Source organism: Ascaphus truei, chromosome 3 (assembly GCF_040206685.1).
Source record: "Ascaphus truei isolate aAscTru1 chromosome 3, aAscTru1.hap1, whole genome shotgun sequence".
Lineage (NCBI taxonomy): Eukaryota > Metazoa > Chordata > Amphibia > Anura > Ascaphidae > Ascaphus > Ascaphus truei.
The window spans coordinates 66983127-67005328 of NC_134485.1; the positions used below are offsets into that span (position 1 = coordinate 66983127).

The window sequence follows — 22202 nt, forward strand, 5'->3', positions numbered from 1 at the left end:
CTCTCTCTCTCTCTCTCTCTCTCTCTACAATAAGGCATTATGAGCAGTAACTGCATACACTTTTAGCACAGCTGGTAAGATTCCAAAGGCCCAGCTTTCTACAAATCTCCCCCCCCCCACCCCCATGGGTCTGTATTATTATATTGGCATCTTAAGTTACTTCATCAATTCTAAAGGAGATAAATAAGTTCCTTCCCACCTGCGCTGACATGATTGATGACTAGAGCAGTCAATTAGATTTCCATAAATTGCCATTCAATTGTTATTTAAAAATGTGTTGTTGATAAATTGCACAGCCTGTTTTTTTTTTATGACGGGTTGTTTTAAAACATCCATCATAGTCCATTTTAAAACTTGGTCATGAATTCCAAATTGTTTGAGATTGAAAGAGTTTTTTTTGTTTTGTTTTTTTTTGCTGACGGAGCCTTGCAAGCAGAAAGACAGATATATGTTGCTCTGGAGGGCTATGAAGGGGTTAACGGCTGAGGAAAGAATCAAGGATCATCAGGGCCATAGGAACATTAGAAAGGAAGATATACAGTACCATGGGGGCAAGAAAGGAAGATATACAGTACCATGGGGGCAAGAAAGGAAGATATACAGTACCATGGGGCAAGAAAGGAAGATATACAGTACCATGGGGCAAGAAAGGAAGATATACAGTACCATGGGGGCAAGAAAGGAAGATATACAGTACCATGGGGGCAAGAAAGGAAGATATACAGTACCATGGGGACAAGAAAGGAACATATACAGTAGCATGGGGGCAAGAAAGGAAGATATACAGTACCATTGGGGCATGAAAGGAAGATATACAGTACCATGGGGGCAAGAAAGGAAGATATACAGTGCCATGGGGGCAAGAAAGGAAGATATACAGTGCCATGGGGGCAAGAAAGGAAGATACACAGTACCATGGGGACAAGAAAGGAAGATATACAGTACCATGGGGGCAAGAAAGGAAGATATACAGTACCATGGGGGCAAGAAAGGAAGATATACAGTACCAGGGGGGCAAGAAAGGAAGATATACAGTACCATGGGGGCAAGAAAGGAAGATATACAGTACCATGGGGGCATGAAAGGAAGATATACAGTACCAGGGGGGCAAGAAAGGAAGATATACAGTACCAGGGGGGCAAGAAAGGAAGATATACAGTGCCATGGGGGCAAGAAAGGAAGATACACAGTACCATGGGGACAAGAAAGGAAGATATACAGTACCATGGGGGCAAGAAAGGAAGATATACAGTACCATGGGGGCAAGAAAGGAAGATATACAGTACCAGGGGGGCAAGAAAGGAAGATATACAGTACCATGGGGGCAAGAAAGGAAGATATACAGTACCATGGGGGCAAGAAAGGAAGATATACAGTACCATGGGGGCAAGAAAGGAAGATACACAGTACCATGGGGGCAAGAAAGGAAGATACACAGTACCGTGGGGGCAAGAAAGGAAGATACACAGTACCGTGGGGGCAAGAAAGGAAGATACACAGTACCGTGGGGGCAAGAAAGGAAGATATACTGTACCATGGGGGCAAGAAAGGAAGATATACAGTACCATGGGGGCAAGAAAGGAAAATATACAGTACCATGGGGGCAAGAAAGGAAGATATACAGTACCATGGGGGCAAGAAAGGAAGATATAAAGTACCATGGGGGCAAGAAAGGAAGATATACAGTAACATGGGGGCAAGAAAGGAAGATATACAGTAACATGGGGGCAAGAAAGGAAGATATACAGTACCATGGGGGCAAGAAAGGAAGATATACAGTACCATGGGGGCAAGAAAGGAAGATATACAGTACCATGGGGGCAAGAAAGGAAGATATACAGGACCATGGGGGCAAGAAAGGAAGATATACAGTACCATGGGGGCAAGAAAGGAAGATATACAGTACCATGGGGGCAAGAAAGAAAGATATACAGTAACATGGGGGCAAGAAAGGAAGATATACAGTACCATGGGGGCATGAAAGGAAGATATACAGTACCAGGGGGGCAAGAAAGGAAGATATACAGTACCATGGGGGCAAGAAAGGAAGGCAATACTGTACTAGGTCTTTGACATGGAAAAGGGGGAGGATGTGCCATGAATACGTACGTATATTGGATGCTTAGGACAGGGGACAGAAGAGAATAAATACAGTGCATTAAGGATATGAGAATATACAGTTCTTTGGTAACCTAGCTGGAGGGGTCCTTCTTAGTACCAAAATGAAATGGCGCAGTGTCATGTCAAAAGAGTTACATCTGGGTGACTGGCAGTTACCTAGGCTGTAAGTATTTGACCTTTCTTTGGCACAGTTAGCTAGCAAACATAGTGAGCTAAGGCATGGGAGGGATTTGATATCCTTTTTCTAGCTACTCCCTTTGAGTGATATCTCCTTGTGCTGAACCGGCGTTTGCACGGGCAATGTACCCTCTGTCCTCTCCCTTATCTTTATTGGTCCTCTACCACAGACAGCGCGAGTTAGAAGTTCAGTAAACACCTGAATCACACGCACTCTGTGCAGTTATTTATACAAATTAAACACGGTCTTTGTCATTGCAATGGTTGCTTTAAGTAGGACCACCTTTATTTATTTGAATCTGTAACATTGTGTTATTATTTTGCAAACTAACAGGGATGGCACACTTAAGGGGGCTGTAGTGAGTAAGGGAATAGTGTGTGACCGGTCATAATAACATGGAAAAGGGGCGTTTCCATTGCAAGTATAGGAAGGGGAAGATGAAGGCAGGTTGTACGGTGAATTGAAATGAATGAAAGGAGCAGTGTACAGGAAACAGGTGACTTTAGAATGGAGAGATTATGATGATATAGGGAAACATACATGATCAAAACAATGGAGGATTGTATGCAGGTATAGGAAGGTATACAGAGAACCAAAATGTACAGTTTATAGGGTGTGCAAAGAAATTGAGAGCTAAAGAAGGCTACGTAGAGGGTCTGTGAGAATAGTAAAAAGAATAGTAAGAAACGTATATAGATATAGATACATATCTATACTGTATCTATGTATATCTCCAATAAGAATATCACTTGTGAGCACATTCACATGTCTTAGACAGGTCTGCAACCCTGCTTTTCACCATTGTCTCCTAGCACACAGTGTGAATGTGCTCACAAGTGATATTCTTTATTGGCTATATGGTGGAGGTTTTTTGTCGCCCTTTTCACCCACCATAACTTAAAGTGTGTGTGTTGTGTGTGTGTATATATATATATATATATATATATATATATATATATATATATATATATATATATATATATATATATATATAATTATATATATATTACTGCTGTAAGGCTCTCTTGAGCTCTAGGGTAATGAAGTTTAAAACTCTGGAGAGAGAACTTCCACCTAATTATAAATAATATTAATAGAAAACATAAGTTTATCTAAAGAGTCCTTTCATCTTTCTAGAGCGTTTGTTTTATCCTCAAGATACCCAGCATCATGCTGTAGACAAATGAGGAATAGCATTTATTCTTAAGCCTTTATTCTCTTCTGCCGCTGGTAGAAATTGCTTGTTTGATGCCATCTGAAGCAATTTCACTATCACTACACGCTCACTAACCTCGCAACCCAAAAATTCTGCTTTAAAAAGCCACTCCAAGAGCTGGATTATGTTCAGAAAGAAAACCCAATCCCAGTGGCTTTTTCATGTTTCACAGTAAAACAGACTTTGTTAATAATAGGATTACCCTCCATAAAGAGACGCTGATAACTTGGTTAACCCAATTAATAAACTTTGGAAATAACCTTGTGGTTAACACGTTCAGCTGCTGCCCTTTCTAGTAGTGGAGTCAGTAAAGTTTGGTACTTAAAGGATGTATATAGATCTATACATATATATTTAGGCACTGTACCGTGTATAGGTTTCACTGGATGTGCACTGAGCTCTGTCTGTGTTTCATGTTCTGTCTCTGGTTTTAAAAATATAAACGAAGTGTCCTCTTAAATGTGGATTTCCCAAACAATGCTTTTTGGCTGTGTACTGTATTAATCACTACAACATTTGAACGGCTGTTGCGCGCTCTCCTTATTTAGCCGATGTGAAGCCTCTTCTGAAAGCTGCAGATATTGCGTGCTCTGTAATAACAATATTATGTGGTTATGATTTTGTGCCTAATTTTAGCTACTAAACATCTTACATTATTAGTCGCTATAAATGGTCGATAAGGTGTTATACGACGGAGTACATTCACTTCATTGCAACTGCAGTGTATGTTGCGAAGTGGGACTGGGGCTTTACCACACATACAAAGGGTGGTGTAGACTGTTTGGCAGCGGCTTTTTTGGCTGCGTCCAAACTTCCCTTGAGGCTCCGCCACCACCACAACTCGCCACCGGGCACCTTGACATTGAAATTTGGCTGCGCTTGCTCTGTTTAAATGTCCCATATCATGTGGCCGACCGCTCATCTCAATTTTCCAAGCAACCACCGCTCCAAGTCCCGTGCACCCGCTGCTCCTAAGCACCATCTTTAAATGTTCCCCATGCACGCGGGACCCAGAGTGGCGGCCGTCTGGGACATTGATATAAGCAGCGCAATATGGGACATATAAAGACGGCGTCAGGGTCGCTGCCAAATGTCAAACGGTGAGTTGTGGAGGTGACGGAGCCCTCAGGGCGGTTTGGTTCGGCCAAACGTCCTATTCTGTACAAAGGGGTTAATTCTATGTCGTCCGACGTGGCCGTTTGGGCAAAAATTCCCATTTACTGCAACAGGGATTTTCAGCCAAAAACGTCCAGAACGGCCATTTGGGACTATATACAACAAGGCCCAACGTCTTCAAACTATTTTGGGAGTGGTCTCTGAGTGCTATGTTCTGTAGTTATTTTTTTTCCTATTTAAAGGACATCCCGTGCCCTTTATTAGTTATGCAGTTAATGCCTCCTCATATGTGAATGTGAATGTTGAACACACAGTTAAAGGATATTGTTAACTGCCAAAATCATATATACATTTAATGACTTCACAAAAGCATTTTCTCTTGGTGTGGGAGCAAATATATTCAGAACTACATCCCTTGACCGACTGCTAATAACTTTGCTAGACAGAAATGGCGTCCTTTCCACAACACTGATATTTGCTTTTTCAGTCGGAATTCCTGTGCGAAAAATGTCTTAATCATTGTGTCAGAAGCAAAGAGCTGAAATATAGATAAGGCTCTGCGAATATTGTAGCAGATTTTTTTTTTTTTTTTTTCCCGAGAGGGTACACCCTCTCGCTCATCGGATCCCAGTCCACTTCAGTGGATAGGGAGCTTGCCCTTGGACTGTCCAACCGAAGTCAGACCCGCCCTCAGTGCCCAGTTTCCCTGGAGGTTTCAGCCCGAAAGCCTAGGTCTCCAGGGACATTGATGCCTTCCTCCGTTAGGATTCAGGACATCCGTCTCTTCCTCCCTCTGGCCCGAGGCCCGCAAGGGAGTTCGCATCATCTCCCCTCTTTCGAGGGTTGTGTGGGTGCACCCCAGCCCCGAAGAGCTGGTTGTTCGAATGCCATCCCCCCTTAGCCCGAAGGCTCAGGGGTTCTGTGGTCCGGGGTCTGGACAGCACCTCTCAACGAGCTAGAGGGCCAAATGCTTGCCACAGACCTTTCCTACTGAAACCCCAGATAGGATAGTACTGCATTTGGTGATAGCTGTGCAGGTCGAGATGAGCACTCATATCACCTTGATCTTAGCCAAAAGGCCGAGAAGCGATCTGTTGACTGATCTTTATATTCTCCCTAAAAAATGTGGAACTGCAGGGTTGTGGGCTACTCATCTCAGACTCGCTTTAGTGCTAGAGTGGTTAAATTGCAACTGATAACACAGTTAGTGGTCTTGAATTATTTGATGGGAGAATATCTGTACTTGGAAAAAATATGTTTAAGCTTTTGAATTTGACATCTGATTTGATGCCAAATACACCAATTTGAGATACAGTTTGCAATAAATCAAGACTGATTTTAGCAAGATTAGTTTAGTTTTGAATTCTGGCAAAAAATGACTGTAAAACAATTTTTTTTTTTTTTTAGGTCAAGTAGGCTAGTCCAAAACATGTAATTTATTTTTTTGCAAAACAAAATTATATTTTGAGACCTAGCATTTTCAAGTTTCAAAGAAAATCCATTAAGCTGTTTTTTTTGTGTCGATTAGCGCATAAATAAGTAAACCTATTTTTGACAATATTCTTTACTATTTTCACCTAAATGTCCATGAAACATGCTCAGATCAGCCAATTTTCTATTTAATCCAATTTGCGAATCCAATCTTTCAAATCTCTTGATGTGTGCAATTCTAATAAGATGTTGAACTATATTTCTGTAAGCAAAAAAAAAATATCAGAACCAGCAACTTGGGATGCCCCTAACTGGGGTCGGGGAGAGGTAACCGGTAACAAAGCTGGGCGTCAAGATGCATTGGTTATAAAAAGGCAGGGTCAAGCACACCAAAAAGTATAGAAGTTCAATAGATTACAAAAATGATAATTTTAATGGCTAAAGAAATTGCAGTAGCATCCAATGTTTCAGTGCATACAAGTACCTTCATCAGGGATACAGTGTGATGACCAATGACGTGAATAGATAGTGCACATGCTTAACTGCCCACCACACACCACGCACCTGATGCCAAGTCCTGCTTCCGGTGGGAGAAAGTCTCCACTCTGACGTCATGAGGTGTGCCGCGTCGCGGATCGATTACGTGATGACGTCACGTAGCCCAAGCGCCGATCACATGATGCCACAGGGAACTCCGGAGGCTGAGAGAAGGCATCAAGGAGGAAGGACGTCACCATGGTGACATCTCCCCAACCACCAAGCCCCCAAACGGAGGCGACGCCAGAGTCTGTGCTGTGAAGAGAAAAACAGATGATGCAAAGAACAAAACTAAATGAAGTGTCTCCCCCTCCCCCCCTCCCAACAAAAAAACACTGGAAACACTTAGAAAAATAAAAAAAAGGCTAAAATGACAAAATGATTTTTATGCCAAAAAAAGCATAAATAAAGCAAAAAAGAAATAATAATAAAAAATTATTTTGCGAGTTTAATTCATATAATGTTAGTATCGTGCCCCCTGAGCCTGTCCTGCTCTTAATTTTTGGAAAAGAAGTGTTTTTAGTGTTAAAAATCCTGATTTTATTCATATCTAGCATTTGTAACGTTTAGACTACACTAGGGACTGCGCTTCATTTTAACCTCCTGGACACTTTAAAATGTCAAACCCTTATATCGCCTGGACTGGTGTCAGATTTTAAAAACAATAAGTGTCGGAAAGGGCAAGGAAAGATCTCTTGTGAGCGGCCTATGTCGCTCTGTCTGTCTGTTTGAGAGGAATAAGAGATCTTGCAAAACACTAGTGCTCAGAAGTGATCCGTTACCACATACATCTATAGATCAGGGGCTCAACTCCAGAACTCCAGTCCTCGAGACCCCCCAATAGGGCAGGTTTTCAGGATAGCTCTGCTTCAGCATATGTGGTGCAGTCTTCGATTGAGCCGTTTGTGCAGAAGCAGGGATATCCTGAAAACATGACCTTTTGGGGGTCTTGAGGACTGGAGTGGAGCCCCCTGATCTATAGAGCTTGGAAAATGCTACCATGTTTTCCCTGAGATCCGCCCAAGACTATAATTCATTTTGTCTCTCCCCCCCCCCCCCCCACATATTTGGCAGTGTGCCAGAACACTATAGAGGAAGATAGAAGCCTGAAATGTGTGCTGAATTTTACCAGAAATCAAATTAGCTCAGCCTTGCTCTTAAGTGTCTGACCATTTATGTGTCGGCTGTGGAAATTAGGGTTAAAGGTACACTGTGCATTAAAGTTTAAACCTGACTGACTTTCCATTTAGTGCTTTAATTGCTAAATTGCTTTATTGCTAGCATTGTAAGGATAACTGGAAGGAAGCTTTTGAATTGAAAAGGCAGTTGATTTTATATATATATATATATATATATATATATATATATATTTCTTGCTGGGGCTTGCTTGCTAATTGCCCTCTGTTTTGGACTTGCAATAAGATGCCATTATTACTAGTTTTATGCCGGAACGTTCTTTTTTTTTTTTTTTATTTTTTTTTTTGTGAACGCGAGGGCGATTAGGAGTACTAATGGAGCCAAGCCTTCAGGGTGATAGTAGACAAGTGATCTCACTATGAAAACGCCTAACATTGAGAGATGTTCATGTTGCTGTCCCCAGCGCTGCAGATGGCGGCAGCGCAGGGGACAGTTTCTGCCACGATCGTCGCTTCCGGATCAGCACGCGTCCCTCCCCCCCCCCATCTTAAATCTGTCCTGGCCACGATGGTCACGGGACTTCAAGCAGTCGCTGCAAGATCAACACTAAGGGCCTCATGCAGAGAGCAGCGGTATTTACAATCTCGCCATTTTCCGGAGAAAATCGCGCTAAAAACAGCTGAAAATGGCGAGGTGGGAAAAAAGCGCCATTTTTTTTTTCTATTTGAAAATCTCGCCGCGCGGCTGGCGAGAAACTACATCTCGCCAGTCTGAATAATATCCGAATTCAGAAAGGCGCGCTCGCCATCTAGCGGCTGTTTTTGGCGCGATTTTCTCCAATTTTCTCCGCCAACTAAAGTTGGCAAGAAACAGGAGCTCGCCGGCTATAGGGAAACAAAAAAAAAATGCGCGATTTTTTTCCCCCTTTCAGCTGCGCGCATCTCCTCATTTACAATTCTCCACATGCAGTAATGCTGAAAATAGCGGATTTCGCCCATTTCTGCATATGGAGAATAAAACTCTCCATTAAATCTAGTTTTTCTAAAACTCTCCAATTATTTCTACCGCTGCTCTCTGAATAGGCCCCTTAATCTGTCTACATCTGTACTTGGTAATTTAGATGTTGACCATTAATACACAAGTTATGAGCTCGTTTGAAATCTCTACTCAACGTTCTCCCGTGCCCCTTTTGTATGATGCCACCAGAGCAGCGAACATGCTGCCAGAATACCACCCCAAACATAGCTGCATGAATGCCTCTGAAAATACAATTACAGTGGACTTTCAAATTGAAAGACACTGCTGTACAGGCATACCCCGGTTTAAGGACACTCACTTTAAGTACACTCGCGAGTAAGGATATATCGCCCAATAGGCAAACGGTAGCTCACGCATGCGCCTGTCAGCACGTCCTGAACAGCAATACCGGCTCCCTACCTGTACCGAAACTGTGCGCAAGCGGGGAGAATATAGAGCCTGTTACACATGTGTGATTTACATCAGTTATGCACATATAGGATGATTGCAGCACAGTACTTGCATCGATAAGTGGAAAAAAGGTAGTGCTTCACTTTAAGTACATTTTCACTTTACATACATGCTCCAGTCCCATTGCGTACGTTAATGCGGGGTATGCCTGTACATACATTTTTTAATATACCTTTTTGTTTTAATATGTGACAAATGTGAAAAATGTGAAATGTACGCACATAGCACAGATCATATGATTCCAACAATTTTATAAAATAACTCTTAAAAATGCACACTTACAGTGTTGCAGATAAAAAACAGCATGTAAGTTATAATAAGCTTAAAATGACCACTTGGGAGACAAATGCCGCCTCTCACCGCACCGGACCTGCAACACTAAGTGTGCATTTTTAAGAGTTATTTTATAAAATTGTTGGAATCATATGATCTGTGCTATGTGCGTACATTTCTCTCTTGCTGAGGTCCCATTCCCCCGATGAAGGGGCAACTCTGGTTTACCTGATATCCACGATCAGTCCTTGATTACGTCTGCTTGAATATCACTACCTTACTGTGAGTAGGAACCCATAGGGGCCAAGTTTCACTAGAAGATTATTATAATTATTAGTACATCTACACTTAGAGTGCTGTTTCTTGTGTTTATTCTCCCCATGCTGCCCCTGGATTGTGAGAAGATTATCTGCCTTTTTGTTTTAAAACAGGGCATAGAAGTGTCTACAAGTGTAACCCTATCCATTAGTATAACGAGGCATCCTAATATTTAGGGAACAGAGCACCAATACTGCCCAATATGTTTAATGCACCATTGACGATAGTAATACATTTATGTGTCTCTTACTAAGCCATTTATTGTGTTGCCGACACTGAAAGGCTTGAAGCAGTGTGCACAGTTTTGATGACTTGATTCCTAGGTGAACTGTTTCGGAAAAGGCTTGATCACCCGGAGGTTAAGTGCAGGTTGTGGGAAGGCACAGCAGCGTTCCTAATGCTACTGTTGCATATGTTAATCCTTTTACTTTAAAGGAGTAAGAGAATCCATTAGACTTGTTCCTGGCATGGCTGGAACCATTGCGGTTAATGCTAATGACTTTCAGTAATGCCTTCTGCCTGCTTGCTTTTATTGTGTTCCAGGGGGCTCATCTGACATGGGAGACACTGACCAGCTGCCTGTCTGACAGGGAGATGGCTTAAATTCACTCATGGATCTTGCAATTTGGGTGTTGCTCTTTTTGTCAATGAGAAAATGTGTGTTTATAGTATTAACCCTTTGAGTTGCATTTACTGTTAAGCTGCGGTGCAGGAACCAAGATGTTATAACATTAGATTCTTGTTGACACCTTTGTTGATATTTCAACGTACCAACTTTTTAGTTTTCCGTTTGATATTGTACTGTAGGTATATAACTCATGTGTTTTTCTTTGTGTGTGTAAATCATATATTTATGTTTTTAAGACGAATCACTGCTTGGATGTTGGTTTGTGTAGAATGCCTTAAAGCAGGGGTGGCCAACTCCAGTCCTCAAGGGCCATCAACGGGTCAGGTTTTCAGGATATCACTGCTTCAGCACAGGCGGTGCTGAAGCAGGGATATCCTTAAATCTTGACCTGTTGGTGGCCCTTGAGGACTGGAGTTGGCCGCCCCTGCTTTATAGACGCCTCTTAACTACGATATTTGCTTTGTCTATATACAATGTAAGAACGAGTCTTTAAAATTGTGAGGTGTAAATTTGTGTTTAGAATCTCACTGCATAGTTTTAACCACTTAAAACATCACCAGTACAGATGCAAGCAATTGAATTGCAAGTCGTTAACATGTATAACACAGCTTCAAGCACATACTGCGTTTTCTCCATTTGCTAGCTGGGCTATTATTCATGTGCACTCTAATGTGAAATCCCTGTTAGCTGACCTAAAAACATCTTTTTAAAGAAGTTTAAAATCTAATTGCCTTCAAGTATGTTCTCTTCACTTAGCACATCCTGTTCTTCTCAGGCTGTTGATGAACACATGACATCAGACAAAAGGGTGCAGCCAGAGCAAATCGAACCCCCACCTTTCAACTCTTAATCCCCCCCCCCTTAACTCGAAATCCACCCCCCTTCAACTCTCCATCCACATCCCGTCCGACTCTCCATCCACGTCCCGTCCGACTCTCCATCCGCGTCCCGTCCGACTCTCCATCCGTGTCCCGTCCGACTCTCCATCCGCGTCCCGTCCGACTCTCCATCCACGTCCCGTCCGACTCTCCATCCACGTCCCGTCCGACTCTCCATCCACGTCCCGTCCGACTCTCCAGCCACGTCCAGTCCGACTCTCCAGCCACGTCCCGTCCGACTCTCCATCCGCGTCCCGTCCGACTCTCCATCCGCGTCCCGTCCGACTCTCCATCCGTGTCCCGTCCGACTCTCCATCCGCGTCCCGTCCGACTCTCCATCCACGTCCCGTCCGACTCTCCATCCACGTCCCGTCCGACTCTCCATCCACGTCCCGTCCGACTCTCCAGCCACGTCCCGTCCGACTCTCCAGCCACGTCCCGTCCGACTCTCCAGCCACGTCCCGTCCGACTCTCCAGCCACGTCCCGTCCGACTCTCCAGCCACGTCCAGTCCGACTCTCCAGCCACGTCCCGTCCGACTCTCCATCCGCGTCCCGTCCGACTCTCCATCCGCGTCCCGTCCGACTCTCCATCCACGTCCCGTCCGACTCTCCATCCACGTCCCGTCCGACTCTCCAGCCACGTCCCGTCTGACTCTCCAGCCACGTCCCGTCCGACTCTCCAGCCACGTCCCGTCCGACTCTCCATCCACGTCCCGTCCGACTCTCCATCCACGTCCCGCCCGACTCTCCAGCCACGTCCCGCCCGACTCTCCAGCCACGTCCCGTCCGACTCTCCAGCCACGTCCCGTCCGACTCTCCAGCCACGTCCCTTTCCGACTCTCCAGCCACGTCCCTTTCCGACTCTCCAGCCACGTCCCTTTCCGACTCTCCAGCCACGTCCCTTTCCGACTCTCCAGCCACGTCCCTTTCCGACTCTCCAGCCACATCCCTTTCCGACTCTCCAGCCACGTCCCTTTCCGACTCTCATAGGTGAATTGACCTCATAGCAATGGGATGTTTATTAGGTAAAATGTAGAGAGCACTTACACCCAAAATATCAGACAAGTAGAAGTATTTAAAAAAAAACATTTTAAACCTCTAATGTTTCAATTGTAAACAAATGATTTGGAGGGATCTTACAAACTTTATCTAATCTCTTTTGGTGATGAGACTGTCGGTCCTCAGATTTACAGGTAATTTGTTTTTCTACTGTTCTTTATAAAGTAATTATAATGCATTTACAGTACCCCACAGCCACTGCTTGTAGAGTTAGGGCATGGAAACACAGGTAGGCCTGTCCGATGACATCAAGGGCGTTACCAGTGACAGAGGGAGGGAGGGGGGGGGATGTCCCCAGAGACATCAGAATCGCTTGAGTAGCAACTAGCAAGTTGGAACTACAGGCTGCCAAATTAGGGCGATGTATCACTGAGGAGCCCTGCATCATTATTCAAAGCGATAAACAGAAGTAGCTGATGAGTATAAATTCAGCAGGACCGAAGAAAAGGGAAACATTCACTATTCACTGACTACAAATGAGTAATATTGTTACCTTATGGTTGATTGAGTCTAAGGTAGCCGAATTTACGTATAAATTGGAATTTTAGTTTTATCACTGGCCAGGTGGAATTACCCTTCTAACGTAAAAAAAAGAGCTATGGTCCAGATGCACTGAACTCCGTTTAAATCAGGGCAAATAGCGTTCAGTTAACTAAAGAGGTAACGGATGTTATTTTCCGTGAGTTGAAATCAAATTTATTAAGCTAATTGTTTGTAAAAACAACAACCGTAACTTAATGTAGGGTTAATTTAGCACTACTATGTTAGCTTAAAATAACATGACACTAGTTCATGTCTTGCCTAAAGGTGGTTCCTTCCAGACCCTGAAATATGGGTCTTAGGGGGAAGGGAGGGAGATGGAGACACCTATTTTACTTGAGTACCAAGTTATCGATATATCCCCGCAAACGCACCTTTAGGCTAAGGCCCCGCTGCACGCGCCCGCACGACTGCCTTGCTTGCCGGTGGCGCGGGCAATTCACTGCACCGCGATCTGCAGTGAAATTTTTCTGGCGCGGGGGGGGCGTGGCCATGACGTGAGGGGGCGGGACCATCACACAGACACAAACACAGCGCAGCACTGCAGACAGCCTCACTCAGCCACTCACTCAACCACTCGCACTCACGCACTCACAGGCACTCGCACTCACAGGCACTCGCACGCACAGGTGCTCGCACACACACACACACACTGGCGCTCGCACACACACAGGCGCTGATACACACACACAGGCGCTCACGCACACACACAGGCACACAGGCAGTCACTCACACACACGCACACAGGCACTCACGCACACACACAGGCACTCACGCACGCACAGGCACTCACGCACGCACAGGCACTCACGCACGCACAGGCACTCACTCACGCACAGGCACTCACGCACGCACAGGCACTCACGCACGCACAGGCACTCACGCACGCACAGGCACTCAAGCACGCACAGGCGCTCACGCACGCACACACAGGCGCTCACGCACGCACACACAGGCGCTCACGCACGCACACACAGGCGCTCACGCACGCACACACAGGCGCTCACGCACGCACACACAGGCGCTCACGCACGCACACACAGGCGCTCACGCACGCACACACAGGCGCTCACGCACGCACACACAGGCGCTCACGCACACACAGGCGCTCACGCACACACAGGCGCTCACGCACACACAGGCACTCACGCACACACACGGGGGAAATCGGAACGGGGGGTGAATCGGAGCAAGGGGGAAATCAGAACCGGCGGGGGGGGGGGGGGAGGGGGGATCGGAGCAGGGGGAGGAAATCTGATTGGCTGCTGGGATCCAATCCTTGATTGGTTCCCTTGCGTGTCACGTGACGCAGCACTCGCCGAAACCACAAGCTCCTTGTAGGTCCAGCTGGCTGACGCGTCACAGCACGCAGTCAGCCACGCCGGAAGGAGCCAGCGGGGACATCCAGACCTGCCACAGCGGGACCAAAGCCTAGACAACATGTGGAGAGACACCTGTTGACAAACAATGAGTGCCCTGGGGAATTTGCTAATAGGAGTCATTCGCTTATAAAATAGGATCTCCCCCTCCCTCTCTTCCAAAATCCATATTTCAGGCTCTAGAGGGAGCTAGCGTCACCTTTAGATATGACCTAAATAACACCAGGTTAAACCCCATGTGCTAACATGAATGGCATTTAGTGCATATGTAATGTTAGGGCAAACACCTCTTTGGCATATCTTACTAAAGGGCAGAAACAAAATAAATAACGTATGGTTAAGGCGTAGCACTGGGTTAACGTTGGGTTATTTGCTTTGGTGCATAGGCATTAGGTTAATCATAATAACTTTTTGGTTAAATAGCCTAACGGAGTTTAGAGCATCTGGCCCTATAAGTATATCTCATCTACAGTAACTGAAGCATTTTTCAGTTGGTTTAAATTGAAATATATATATTTTTGTTTGAGATGGGCACTTTAAGCATCTGGCTATCATTAAAGTGCACATCCTTTACAGTGATAAGCTGGGAGTAAAAGGCCGCGTTTATAGCGGGTGCGACGGAGCTTGAGCGATTTGTGCTCATCGAGGTTTGCGAGACGGGGAGGCGTTGCTGTGACGTCACGCGAGTGGCTCACCCTCAATGGCTGAACCGTGCATGTGTCTCGGACGTGACCGGGCGTTGTGCGAAAAGACTAAATTATTTGCTCTAGGGGTGGCCTCACAGAGAAAAGGCTTGTTGTCCGCTCGGCGCACGCCGCCATACCAACTATTAAAGCGGCCTAAAAGGAGCAATATGTCTGAGAGCAGCTCCCATGGGATGTGACTGATCTTCTGCAGGCTGAGTTTATAACCTACACTTCATGTCTCTTCTGGCCTCTACTTTAACTCCAAATATTGCCTGTAAATAGAAACAACCTAGCAATTCTTTGTTAGTTGGTGTCATCACAGCTAGTTTAATAGTTACAATTTCACTAGGGCCAAAAATATTTGACAGTTTTCCTTTACGTTTCGCTTTTTACAAATTGTATTTTTTATGGGTAGAGGTTGTTTAAAAAAAAATAATGGTAGAAGAGGGATGTTTTCATACTGTACAGGACTGTGGGTCGCCGATCATATGTTGGGGTGCAGGTAGAGGTAGAGGTATAGTGAAAAGAGATGGCGCCTTGAGTCTTTGAGCTATATAACGTCTTCAATGACAGGAGAAGAACCATGAGGGAAATGCAGAATTGAATTGAGAGCTGGCAGAGGGGTTTGTGGAGGTGGAATGAGAAGATGAATTTGGGAGAAAATATAATTATTTTGGATGCTGTTAATAGAAAAGATAGCAAATGGATTTGAGAAGCAGGAGCAATAGTCATTCATATAATATTCTGGGTTGGCCAAAAATGATTGACCAGGCAGTTTTTTTTAGGATCTAGCCTTTTGTTAGGAGGGACTCTTGCTCTTCCCCTCCTCTCGCTTGTCCCTTCTCGCTCGTCCCCTCCCCCCTCCTCTCGCTCGTCCCCTCCCCCCTCCTCTCGCTCGTCCCCTCCCCCCTCCTCTCGCTCGTCCCCTCCCCCCCCCTCTCGCTCGTCCCCTCCCCCCCCCTCTCGCTCGTCCCCTCCCCCCTCCTCTCGCTCGTTCCCTCCCCCCTCCTCTCGCTCGTCCCCTCCCCCTCCCCTCGTTCGTCCCCTCCCCCCTCTTGCTCGTCCCCTCCCCTCTCTTGCTCGTCTCCTCCCCTCTCTTGCTCGTCCCCTCCCCTCTCTTGCTCGTCCCCTCCCCCCTCTCGCTCGTCCCCTACCCCCCTCATCTCGCTCTTCCCCTCCCCCCTCCTCTCGCTCTTCCCCCCCATCCCCCTCCTCTCTCTCTAACCCCCCTTCCCCCTCCTCTCGCTCTTCCCCCCCCTTCCCCCTCCACTTGCTCTCCCCCCCCTCGCCCCTCTTTCCCTGCCCACCCTCTCACTCACTTGTCTCCCCCCTCTCTGACACATGCTGACAAACACATCTCGGCTCCGACTATCTCCAGCCCCAGCTCTCCGATCCCCCCGTTCTCCTCACTGAGCTACTCATCGTGACTTGACCTGTCAATCAGGCCAGTCATCACTGCGCACAGCACAGGCGCCAGGGAGGTAATTCTAGGCGCGCCCGGGATTTTTCCATCCATGAATATATTAGTCAAGACTGTAAAGTGTAATGGATTTTAAAAGAGATTAATGTGCAGAGTGAGAGATGAACAGGTCTGTTTCCTGTGTTGTATAGGAAATGCAAAACAAGTTTACTAGTTTGTAAATGGGAAAAAGGGGCAAATTTGAGCCCAAATCAGCCTGAGCTGTCAATGCTCTGATGCTTTGTATCCCACTTCATAGTCAACAAATCATTTTATTGCTATTCTTGCAAAATATTTTGCGTTCCTGAGTTTCAGCAGCAATTAGCTAATTGTCCATCCTTCCTTCTATTTTTTGTACACTTGTTATTCATGGATCTCTTTCTTGAATGCATATGAAAGTGGTTGTCTTTCTAAAGCAGTGATTCCCAACAGGTGATTTGTATCCTAGGGGTTCGTGAGGTGTCTCCAATGGGGTTGCCAACATTTCTTGTAATGGCTGTTCCCAGGCACCATGGTGGATTCATAAGCCAGTCAAGGCCCAAACTGCACATCCGTGTGGGTGGTACAGTTGTCAATTACTGCAGGAGCTTCCAACGTGGTGCCCCACAGTGGATTGCGTCGGCCACTGCAAGGAATTATGGGGCGTGCCTTTGGAAGCTTTTGAGGTGATTGACAGCTGTACCTTCCACACTGCCTTCACATACTGAGGTGCGTTTTGGGACCTTATTAAGTGCACGGGCCCTCCACTGAGCTCGGGACACTATACTGCCTGTGATCAGTCAAACGGTTTCGTTAGCAATATTTTGTTGGGTAGGCAAAAACATGATTTAATAAGGGGTTCACAGAACAAATATTTTCTCTCATGGGGTTCACAATGTAAAAAAGATTGGGAACCCCTTTTCTAGAGCTACCCTAGTGCTCCTGAATGTTGCTGGGATGGAGCGTCATAATCCTGCCTGGCTGCTCTAGCATTAGCTCTATCCTTTATATAGCTCATTAACACTTCCTATGACAAAAGCAATACTAGGACAAAATATTTGCACAAGGTGCAAAATGGGATTGGAAGCTCATTCACTTTATATTGAGGTGCCTCCTCCCCTCTTATAATTTATTTGTAAGTATTATATATGTAAACTCCCTCAGTAGCCCAGGTCCCCTTACAATCCTATATTTTAATACCTCCTATATGTATATGATCTGTGAGAAGTGATGATTTATGCATATTCCTGGTCCACTATTACTCGTGTGCTCAGGAGCTGTGAAATATTGTCGCCCAAGACGATCCCTAAGGAGGATAAATCTTAGCGTTCACCACTTTGTTGTACCTTGTTTAGGTTTCCTGAGAAAATTGCCATGTTTGTGCTGTCAGCATTCTTCCCCCCAAAACACACATTTATAATGTTGGTCAAAGGTACACGTTGGGTTTATAAGCGAGTATCTCACGCACACAACCTCAGGAAGTGAGGATGCTGAAATGGAACCAGAGTTCCATGCGTCCCGTATGTGAGCCAAACTGTTAACAAATTCGTACTCAGCCACGTATTTTATTACCTAATTATAAATCAGGCTATATTAAAGATCAATGTTCTTTTTTAGTCCTTTGTCTGCACCCTTTCCCCTTATCTTTTGCCTCCCAATCTCTGTCATGTCTCTACTGTCTGTCTATTTCTCTCTCTTCCTTCTGTGTCCCAAATGGATTAATATGTGATGCTATAAAATGTTTAAAAGGGCTTAAGACATGGGGCTTTTTAAATGGAAAACTACTCAGCTTCAAAGGTTTAATGCTATGTGTTTTCCGCTCTCTTTCCCTCTCTTGCTCCATTTCTTTTTTTTAATTCACTACAGTTAACCATGTCACTGCTGGAGGGGCCTTTTATAATCTACTTCAGTGGTTTCCAACCTTTTTTTGGTTAAGGAACCCCAAGTGAAATTTTGAGGAACCCCCAGCCCTCTCTAATAGTAACTCTGTGATCAGATGCATTGTAAGGAACCCCAACTCTTTCTAATACCAACTCTGTGATCAGATGCATTGCAAACTCTTCTGTATTTGATACAATTTTCAAGGATTCCTAAGTACACTGGTTGAAAAACACTGCTCTATTTACCTATCCGCCAGTGAATTAACAATGGTAATAATATATCGATGCTCAAGAAAATACTTCCCTCTACAGGTGTATCGAGTTAGTTGAAGTCAACCACATTTTTGTAACCAATTCTTTACTCGGTAGCCACAATGTACTGAAAATGTTAAAACAATACGTTGTGAATGAATGTGGGTTACATAAGCTTCTGCCTTGTACAGAAATTGTTGTACCTGCGATTCTTACCAGTCGTATGGCCTGTTGGTCAACACAGGAATACTTTGATTAGGTAAAATGTAACAGGGGGCTGTGACGTGGTTATAGATCATTTCAATTGTGAAAAATGAAAAACTAGTTTACATTTAAGAGAGAAGCAACATAATTATTTCACTGTTAAAAAAGAAAGTATTAACTTTATTATAATAAGCTAAGGGCAATAATAATTTACCTGTACTGTATGTTTGTGACGTGAAATGAATACATCTGAAACAAATGCACCAAATTCTTATTTGTTCTGCTCCGCACCATCTGTCACACAGCTTTATAATTTCACTTTCTAAGAGGAAGTCATTTTCCAGTTTCTTTACGAATCAGCATTTAGTGCAGAAACCATTTGTATACGTGACATGTTCATATATTTTCCTGATCTGGTAGTTCGGCAGCCCAACCTGATTTTGGTTTCATTAATCACAAATGTGAAAGCATTATAAATGAAAGGGAGTTCATGTGGATATGCGTTTCAGTTTCCTGCAGAGCAGCCTATGAGGTTCAGCAGAACGGGACTGCTTTATCGTAGCGTGTGAGACACTTCAGAGTTCTTAGGTGTTACACCAAAAATATATGATAGTTGGTACTCAATCTCTAAAGCACGTGCCCGTCTTCAATATGATGTGAAGCCGCCTTCCCTGAACTACAGGAGATTGTATTTATGTTGAACTCTTCTCCAGGATGGGGACGCGGCTTTATGGCACATTGGATATGGGGGTTTTCAGCAAAACATTGGCAGAAGGGATATATGTCTTTGTGTCCAATTATTTAGATGCTGGTTATTTTAACATTTTGTTAATGAAGACTTATCCATGGCTGTAAGCGGTGTGTGCACAATTAACACCCTCTCTCTTTCTCTTTATGCCACAGTTCTGATCGTCTTATAGAAGAAACTATAAGGTGAGAATCCAGAGCCAATTTCACTTGCTATTTACACAAATGTATTTTGCTATTGTATTTTTTTTTTTTTGCTGCTGCTGCTGCTACAGTGGATCTATTTCTCTTACACTTTAACATTAAAGCAGTTTTTCCGTTTTTCACAAAGTTAAAGACTAACGATTTCCTATTTTCTTCGTTTGATAATAATTTTTTTAATATCATCTGATCTTCCTTTTTCATTATTGTGAGAAGTGTGATTGGATGGAAGTTGAGGCATCTTGAACTGCATATTAGTGAGTGCATTTTTTAGCCTGACTGAATTTCCATCCCGCCTGGGCCATTTATATCTGGAGCCAGAACACAATTCTTTGAACTCCCTTTCAGACCAGGTGTACAAAAAAAGTAAGCATGGCAGGAAAATTATGCCCTGCATTTCAGTGGCAATCCAATCCTGACACAGCAACTTCATGCAAAGATAAAGCTTGATGATTAGAGGGGGGTTAAAGGATCTTCAGATGGCGTATTATAGGGTGTATGAGGTTGAGGAGGGTGAGTGCAGGACGGTAGAGCCAGGAGGAGTACGGGGTCAGATAAAGAGAGCAGGGGAAGAGGGGGTAGAGCGGTTTAGTTATTTTATTTATAAAATGTTTTACCAGACAGTAATACATTTAAGAGTTACCTCTCGTTTTCAAGTATATCCTGGGCACAGAGTTATGATAATACATGGTAACATTAAATGATGAGGTGCATGTTGGAGAGGTAGAAAGGAAATGGTATACAAGGTGATGAGAGATGAAGGGAGGGAATGGGATGCTGGAAAGAGAGCAAAAGGTAGACCAAGAATAAAATGAGACACGAAAAGTGTGAACCTGTATTTTATTCAGAGCAAGTAGTTTTGTGCTTTTAACATTTTATTTGGTCTGTTTAGGCGGTCAGTATAATTTTCCTATGCTTCTGAGAGTGATATCAGTTAATGTAACAAAGGAAAAGGTGGAATCCATACAGTACGTCAGGACATCCCCTCTGTATCCTCCTCCCATCCTACACCTCTTCCTAACTCTCCTCCTGCCTGCCTCGACTCTTTCCGCTATCACAAAGGAGGATGTATCCCTGCTGATCTCCTCTTCTCCCAATACAACCTGCCCTCTTGACCCCATTCCCTCCCATCTCCTAAAACCTCTTGCTCCTATAATCTACTATAACGCTCACACACATTTTTAACTCCTCCCTCTACTTTGGTACCTTTCCCCCCTCCTTCAAACATGCAACAGTTATACCATTATTCAAAAACAGCAAGCTTGACCCTACCTGTCTTTCTAGCTATCGTCCTGTCTCCCGCCTGCCTTTTGCCTCTAAACTCCTTGAATGTCTTGTATTCTTTCAGTTGCTTCATTTTCTCACCACCTATTCTCTGCTAGACCCTCTACAATGTGGCTTCCGCACTGCTCACTCCACAGAAACAGCCCTTACTAAAATACGTAATGACCTCCATGCTGCCAAAGACAAAGGTCATTACACTCTGCTGATATTACTCCACCTCTGCAGCATTCTATACTGTGCACCACCCTCTTCTCCTTCACATTTTCCATACTCTTGGTATTCGTAAAAAAGTTCTATCCTGGATCTCCTCTTACCTCTCCCATCGTACTTTCAGTGTCTCTTTTGCAAACGCTTCCTCTATCGATCTCTCCTTGGGGGTACCCCAGGGTTCTGTCCTGGGACCTCTTCTCTTTTCTCTTAACACACACTCTTTAGGTGACCTAATCACATCTCTTGGGTTCTAATATCACCTCTATGCTGATGACACACAAATGTACTTTTCAACCCCATACCTGTACAGACAAAAGTTTCTGAATGTCTCTCTGCTATATCACCCTGGATGGTCCTCTGCCGACTTAAACTTAACATGTCAAAAACGGAGCGCCTCGTATATCCTCCCAACCTGGCCCTACTACCTCCTTCCACATTACTGTTGGAAGTATTATCATTCACCCAGTAGCATAAGCACGCTGCCTAGGGGGTCACACTCGAAAATATGATAATGTTATGATATGTGAAAGCATTACCTTAAATCCTATCTACAGTCTTCCGTGTTGCACAGATGTAACAAGACTTAACATCTCCGGTGCGGTCGCAGCACAGAAGGGTTAACGCTTGAGGGTCCCATTCAGATGCATTGACCCCCTGCAGCAGACTCTCTCCCCAGCTACCTACCTATCTACCATGCGGCTTCACTAGACCTATCAATCACTTACCTCTAACAACCAATATTCTAAGCACCTTATCTTTCTACTGATGTCTTCCAGCAAGGCAAGATTGTCGCACACACTAGGTAGAGTGTCTGTATAGGCAGATGTGGTGCATGGTAGAAAGGAGAAGACTGTAATTCTGTATGGATCACAATTGTGATCCAAAATACCAGAACAGCACCCCCTCCAATTCTCTCCTACCCCTCCCCCCCCACTCTCCCACGCCTCTCTCGCACCCACCCCCACAACTCTCTCACTCCCCAACCCACCTCCTACCTCTC

General features: G+C 44.6%; 1 protein-coding gene across 2 annotated transcripts in view; it reads left to right on the forward strand.

Moving 5' to 3' along the window:
* Nucleotides 1–22202, forward strand: part of GOSR1 (golgi SNAP receptor complex member 1) — an 80609-nt gene that overhangs the window by 38463 nt on the left and 19944 nt on the right. For both annotated transcript variants that reach the window (XM_075594249.1, XM_075594250.1), the window contains exon 7: nt 19664–19693. In XM_075594249.1, coding sequence (XP_075450364.1) covers nt 19664–19693 — 30 coding nt within the window. The remainder of the gene's footprint in view (nt 1–19663; nt 19694–22202) is intronic.